At 31.8% G+C, this 7,780-nt stretch overlaps 1 protein-coding gene across 1 annotated transcript; it reads left to right on the forward strand.

Annotated features, from left to right (window-relative positions):
* The first annotated feature begins 449 nt into the window (after positions 1-449).
* LOC143066768 (glutamate receptor ionotropic, kainate glr-3-like) lies at positions 450-6,958 on the forward strand. The gene is made up of 5 exons (XM_076239578.1): positions 450-491; positions 2,652-2,665; positions 3,610-3,700; positions 4,358-4,662; positions 6,658-6,958. Exons 1-5 carry the CDS (start codon positions 450-452, stop codon positions 6,956-6,958), a joined length of 753 nt encoding a protein of 250 aa, XP_076095693.1.
* Positions 6,959-7,780: the final 822 nt, after the last annotated feature.

Below are 7,780 nucleotides of genomic sequence, written 5' to 3' on the forward strand. Positions count from 1 at the left end.
TAAAACACCATCAAACGTACAAAAACAAAATAAACTGAGCAATACTAATTATAACACCTTCCTATAGAGAAAAAGTCAGACAAAAGTTACAAAGTTTTGTTTAGATGTCCTAAACCTGTTTGTCTAGTGAATTCCAACATGACGATCGAGTGAAGTATCAATGATGATTCAGTAAAAAGCAAAGAAGACGACATTACCAAAAAAAAAATCAGTCTGTTAGATAAATGGGACAGATATGCATAGGACCCTTAAACACGCAAATATTCCGTCAGGTGTTTTATTGTATACTGGTATCATTTCAGATGGACTTTCGCGATACGAAAGATTGTGATTGGGTCCCTATTAAAACTTTGACGTGGGAGAAGGAAAAGAGAGGATGGAGCACCGTTGGATATTTGCAACATTCAGGAAGCCTTTTGACGCTGAAAGAAATTTTTCCGAACTCTAAGATGGGATTTAATAAACGGCAATTCCTTGTTGGCACATTACCTGTAAGTCATGTATCAGTGATAAAATATTTTTCATTTGTTTCAAACTGTCTATTTTTTAACTAATCATTGTAAAAACCCTAAACGTCTTATGTTTTGATATAGCAACAAATGATCTAGAGCTGTAATATTAATACGGTTATTTTAAGCTACCATTTTCGTGCTTAAATTTTTTCTAGAACATCTGCTATTTAAACAAAAATGCAGGACGTTAAAAAGTTTTCAAAGGATCGAGACATTGACATTTTACGACTCAGAGGCAATAAATTTAGTCTTTAGCGGGGTTTAGAAATATCATATCTGAATTAATAATTAAGGAATTGCAATATCATGACTTAACTTTATACAACGTTATCTGTCAAATAAAGAAATCAACATGACAGTGGATTCTCATCCAAAACAGTAATTACATTCCTATGCAAAAAATTGTTTAAAACAGTTCATTGAATCTACCTGTAAATATCGACTATTACTGTGCACCGTTCCTGCTACTGACTTCGATGGTGAGTCCTGCATAAGTTTTCAGTAACTCACAAATGACGGCATTTAGTATGAGACCTCGATTTTCCAGAACTTATATGAAAAAGAGCTGATATTTCATTACAAAAGTCGGAACTGAACAGAGCAATGCATATATACTAGAAAGTTAATTAGATTGTGAAAATTAAAATAAGAAATTTTACCTTTAATAGTGGAATCCCTTTGTCATCTTAAATGAGAAAAGAAACGAATATACAGGATTTACTATGGACCTACTACGTCATCTTGCATCAGCCCTGAACTTTACGTACGTATTTTTTTCTATTTTTGAAGTTACATGGATACTCTTGAAGGACCATGCAGTTGATAAACTGTAAGGTCTTAGCTTGCCATCATTGTAGTCCATCCGTTTCGTAGACTCTGAGGCTTACAATAAGTTGTGTTATAATGAGATACTCCGAATGAAATCTTAGCATAACGAATGGGCTATAAAAACTATATCATATTGTCTTTTGTGAATCCAAAATATATTTTTGCTTTACTCACTGTTTTCTTATTTCACTATTTAAGGCTTAAACTCCATGAAAATGTGCAAGATCTCCACCAAAATACGTATACGATTCTGCAAGAACTTGATATTGGTGCAATGAAGCATTGTATATTGATACTATACCGGACAAACTTGACTGCTTTCATTGCAATACACGATAAGTGATGTCTAGACGTTTCAACACAATTTTGATGAACATAAACTATATACCTAAAGTTTATGGTTAATCATAAGTTAAAATTAATTAAAAGATGTGTAAATCTTACTAATAACACACATTACGCAAAGATAGATAAATACGCTCTTTCTGACCGCTCGTCACTTCAAAACAAATGATATCCCTCTTATGGTAAAACCCATTAATCACAGAATTGTAACATAAAAAAAAAAGAACTAACATTCTTCACTTTCGTAAATATAAATAATGCAACTCCTTTCTATATATCTAGCTCATGAATATATTACCTTAGATGTATTTGGCAAAACTTTTAGGAATTTTTGGTTCTGAATGCTCGTCATCTTCGTACTGTATGTGGCTTTTTTAATATTTTTTATTCGAGCGTCACCGATGAGTCTTTTGTAGACGACACCCTCGTCTAGCGAAAAAACCAAATTTCAATTCTGGTATATATGATGAGTTAATTTGAAGCTAAAACTTTACCACTTTTACGATGAAGTTTCCTTAAAAATTATATCCTAGAATGGAAAGCTCATATGCATTACAAGTTTTTTCAAGTCAAAATATAGAATTGTGCGGTATATCTTGAACAATTATATGCCAAAACTTCTTACTAGATCTGTCCTACCCCTACCTTAAGTTTGATCCTTCTGCAGCATTCAAATTCGCAAAAGAGGCGTAGTTTGTAAAACACCTGTATTTACAAAGTACAACATACACCAATCATGAACATTGATGTTATCATTAAAGGGATCTGTTTTGATATTGCAACATATTGGTGACATTCAACTATAGTTTATTACAAACAAATTACCGATGTACTATCAGTAACATGATACCCACATACTTTTTTACTAAGATGGTTTCATAGTTTGATACATAACGCGCCTGCATGTTTACATTGAATATCACAACAACTGATTATTGATTCATATTGATATGACTTACGTTTAAGGGTAACCACGATCAGTAATTGGTGCCGACCGTGCAAGACCAATATGGGCAGTCATATTCAGTGTTTATGTTGTTCCGTTCTTTTCCTCTTATAGTTGACTAGTATGTGTTTATCTCGGTTATTGGTTTATAACCCGGATTTGTTTTCTCTCAATCGATTTATGACTTTTAAAGAGCAGACAACTGTTGCCTTTATATTTGATAATTGTATATATATCGGTAACGTTGTATGATTGTGCCATTTTCCTTTTGGTGACAGTTAAGGTGAACGTGGATTAACATGACGGGTGATGTATGTGTAGCAGTAATCGCATCCAGTCTAATTACATTTTGGATTGATGTATTTCTCACAATTTTTTATATATCTTGAGTGGAATTTTCTGAATGAATATACGATATTTGAACATTGGTAAACTACAGTCGTCTTTTCTTCTCACAAGCATCCTTTCTTAAAGATTTGTCTGAAAACATTTTTATTTCACCAACTTTAAATTCTTGCAGAAGCATATTCGATGCAGATGATCTGTATGGGTATATGGAGGCTGCGTACACAATATTATGTTACTGGCCCAATGCTATTAAATCTGTAATGATGCACTCTGGTTTTGTTTTTCTTGTTATGCCATTTTTATAGCTAAACCTGTAAATAGTGAAATCTTTTGCTTCTTTGATGTCTTGTCTGTAGAACACCCGTAGAAGGTTATTTTTTTAAAACATTTGTGACACAAAAATTCATATTCATTGTATGGATCGCATCTTATTATCGATAGAATGATTACAATAACTTGTAAAATTTGTGCAATTAATTCTTAGTTCTTTATCAAGGTTCAAGTCTGTTTTTCATAGTTTCAAACAGGTCAGTTGATTAACAAATGCCCCTACAATAATAAATCTGTTGGATTTTTCAACTGTATTCTTTATGTTGTTCAACATTTCAAACATTTCAAAATACATTTCAGATATGAGATAACACAACCCCTTGATGGAAAATGGGGTGCTCAGATGGAAAATGGATCATGGAATGGTTTGATAGGTCAGCTTGAAAGACTGGTACGAAACGATGGAATCATTTTTGTGTATTAAGAAATTTCAGGTTAAACCGAAAAACTGTTTCCAAACGTGTCCGCATGTGATAAAATGCAATGCTTACATGAATAATGATTTAAATGTTTGCGACTTGATATATATAATCGTTAAGAATAACTATTTTTTTTAATAGGAAACCATACGTGTGAACGTATTATGACTGTGTAAGAAATGACGCATAGAAAATACTGACAAGCGACAATATCATTAATGCACAGATTATAAATATTCTGTAGGTCATGAGACAGCTGCAATTTTTATGGAATAAATTTTAAATCATAAAAAAGACGGCTTCAGGTTATTACTCGTTTTCATATACCAAACAGGTAAATGTTAATGCACGACATCAAAAGACAACACAGAAACATTAACACAGAAAAAAATCCTACTACCCATAACGATACTAAACAAAAGTTTACATAAATTCAATCTAAACAATACCCATAAAAGTCTTTGTAAAGGGAGATAGTGCTGTGCCGTTACACATTTTTTTTTAAATTACGAATTATAAATAAAACAGATGAAGGTTAGAAGGACGATATGTATCAAGACTCAGCTGTCGTTTTATTGTTTTATAATTTATTGTATTAACCCGAATGAGTATTATATTTATTATTTCAGGACATAGATCTAGTGGCAGCCCCTGTGGCTGTTCAAATCAGTAGGGAAAAAGTTGTAGATTTCACAATTCCCTATTACTATGACTCTCCAGCTATTTTGTTGAAAAAACCTGATCAGAATGCAAAGAAATGGAGAACATTAATAGATCCTTTAAGCGAATATGTAATTTTGTGTATATTCATATTCCTTCCAGTTATCTCACTTTTTTTGTTTTTCTTCGAAAAATGTACGCCATACTATAGAAGAATAGAAAACAGAGATAAAGTACGAGGACTGCATCATTTCTCCGACTCTTTGTGGTATGTGTATGGTGCGTTGTTAACACAAGGTAACTACACCTTTAATTAAGGTAGGACCTATATTTTCCTTTATAAAATTTATTATTCTAAATTTATATATTAAGATACATAGTGTTAGATGTTTATACCTTTATGATTTTGGGTATGACTTATGAAATTCTAAAATACATTGTAGCTTGATTGTTGTGGTTAGTTATCTTCTCTTATTAAACGGATTACTCGGTTGAATGATGTATGTCTGTAGACAAATTAGCTTGCATATTCTAGACAAAAACAAATGAGAATTGAAAAGGATTGTACATGTATGAAGTTGAACATAGACACAAGTGAGCTCCATTGAGCTTCGTCTTTATAGTGTCGTAACACAATAAAATTTAGAACGTTGGGCACGTTTTGCTTGAGATATATAAAATTCATTACAGAATCAAACACAAGCAGATAACGACTAAGATATCATGCAATTTCTAAACTATGTGTCATAGATCAAATTTATTCGTTCAGTGTATGTTGACTTGATTCTGTTAATATGTCTTTTGAACGGGTTAAGCCATTTCGATTGATATTTTATACGGTGTCTTTCTATGTTGTGATGTTAAAATATTATTTCATGTTAGGGTGAGGGATAGCGTCTGTTAAAATTTTAAATTCGCTGCCTTTGTTTGCACTTGTTGTTCTGTGCACGTGGTTGTTGTTTGTTGTTGTTTGGTTTATAAGTGTTTTTCGATCTCGTTTTTTTATACAGATCAGACTGTTGGTTTTCCTATTTGAATGGTTTTACACTCGTCAATTTTGGGGCTCTTTATATCTTTTGGTTCGGTGTGAGCCAAGGATACGTGTTAAATCCGGTTCTTTGACCAATAATGCTTTTTTTTTTACAAATTGTGACTTGGATTGAGAGTTCTCTCATTAACACTCATACAACATTTTTTTATATCTATTAGGAAAAAAACATTCTCGACTTCCCAAAACAACAGATATCACATGCATATGACAAACCCTTTCGAGACCAAATTAGCATACATCCAATGATACATCCAATGTTAAGCATGAATTAATGAAAATACTAGACAGTACATCACGATCACATCAACAACCAAAATTGTCTAGAGAAAAAAAGATACGCAGACTATAACCACAATGTATGGTTCAGATAGTCTGACGGGATAATTTATTGTGCATAAAGATACAAAATAAAATAAAAAATACCGTTTTTCGATTTCCAGGCATATATTTTCTTATCAATATTTGGAATAAAACGTTTCATAATTGTTCCATTTTTAATTAATACTCTTAATAATCTTTTTTTATTTGCCCTCACGAATATATATAAATTTACTTCAGTCAACACTTATTTTCATGCTTCGACAGTTAATTTTGTTTTGCATATTCTTCTTCTTATATTAACAGACATCTACTCAACCAGATAATGTAAAGTTTTGGAACGGAGTAGTTGCCTACAACAAAACAAACCCAAGTATTCTAAGTGCGGATCCTAATGTTCAAATACGGCTTGTAATGGAGGGAAATTACGCTTATGTTGGTGACCGAACTCCGATGGAATTAGCTATGGATAATAATTGTCATCTGGCAATGGTTCTATCGGATTTATTGACAATGCAATTCGCAATAGCACTTCCCAATAAATCTCCCTTAACTAAGATTTTTTCTGACGAGTAAGTAATTTTTATAGATAAAGTTCAAATTCTGATGACTCTAAAGTAATTGTTATGAAATTCAACCATCTTGCCAGTTGAAGGCTTAGTTTTTTCCATTAAACACTCCATGTATATATTTAAAAAATATATCTTCTATTGGCATGTAAAAGGTATATTAAAAATTATTGAAATTTAAGTTACTTTTAATTATCTTTTTAAAATAAATTAAATTAACGTTAAACAAAGGACCGTTAACTCATTTTACACGAAGTCGAAACTTTAGATAAATGCTACAGTCAGTCAAAATATAGGATGGTCTAAAATAGTTAATATATTTTGATTTTAGAATGAATGCCATTTTTGAAAACGGATTATTACAGAAGTGGAAGTTAGAACACTGGCCGAAACATGGGATTTGTGACAATATTCCACGAAAAGAATCTACACCAATAACTCTAATAGATATACATAGTTCCTTTTACGTGGTAGCTATTGGTGTGTTCATCGCTTCTAGTTTTCTTATATGTGAAAGTTTTAAATGGAGATATCAAAGAAAGAGATTGATGCAAGACAAAGGAAAACAAACATCACATGAAACTGACATAGTAAGGATGAAATCAAGTCTTGAAGACTCTATGATATACTAAAGGACTTTTTATCAAATCAATCAAATTTGATTTCAAACTAACGTTAACTTTGAAAACGTTTATTGTGTTAATGTGAAAAATGTTTTACTGTAAATTAGTTTTAAACAGTTTGTATAGGGTTTAATGTAGATGAAAGATTAAAGGAACTTTTTTTTGGATTCGAGCGTCACTGATGAGTCTTTTGTAGACGAAAATTACTAGTTGCCTTAGGTGGCACGGTAGTATTTCCTGGCCCATAGGGATAATGATAGCCTTTTTAGAATTTTCACCACTTTCTAACACTGCAAAAAAATCTACATTCACACTTAACTGAAGTACTTTCATTTTACTATTCAAAAATGAATTTGAATATGTATCATGACCGTTTACTTTTTTTGCTATTTTTAGAAACCTAAGGCAACTAGTAATTTTAGGTCTTTTATGGTGCAGTGAATACAAAATTTAAAAAAATTCTCAAAAATTCATTTTCATCTGTATGTAAAATTATTTCATATTTTTCTACACCTGATTCATCCCTCAGTTTGGGAAAGTATGTTCAGTTGATACTGTATTTTTTGTCCAATCACACTGTTTAGATACATTAACCTAAGTAGGGTACACAAAAGACCAACCTAAATTCTGGAATGCAAATACTACCGTGCCACCTTAACCAAGACATAACAAACTTGAAACCAGTCATGACACCTATGATGCATAGACTTCTTACTTTGGAACATATTACAATAAAGAATACTAGTCTGCACTCATTTCTTATAAAAAAAAAATGAAACATTACATCCCTACCCCATCAGGCAGATTTTCACTTTTTTCATCTTACCATTT

Source organism: Mytilus galloprovincialis, chromosome 3, assembly GCF_965363235.1.
Source record: "Mytilus galloprovincialis chromosome 3, xbMytGall1.hap1.1, whole genome shotgun sequence".
NCBI lineage: Eukaryota > Metazoa > Mollusca > Bivalvia > Mytilida > Mytilidae > Mytilus > Mytilus galloprovincialis.

Excerpts from the sequence above, each read along its gene's own strand:
- LOC143066768 (XM_076239578.1), top strand. The coding sequence starts at position 450 with ATGGGATTTAATAAACGGCAATTCCTTGTTGGCACATTACCT. Across the intron at positions 3,701-4,357 it reads TAGGTCAGCTTGAAAGACTG|GACATAGATCTAGTGGCAGC; the intron begins GTACGAAACGAT and ends TTATTATTTCAG. Across the intron at positions 4,663-6,657 it reads TCCGACTCTTTGTGGTATGT|AATGAATGCCATTTTTGAAA; the intron begins GTATGGTGCGTT and ends TTTTGATTTTAG.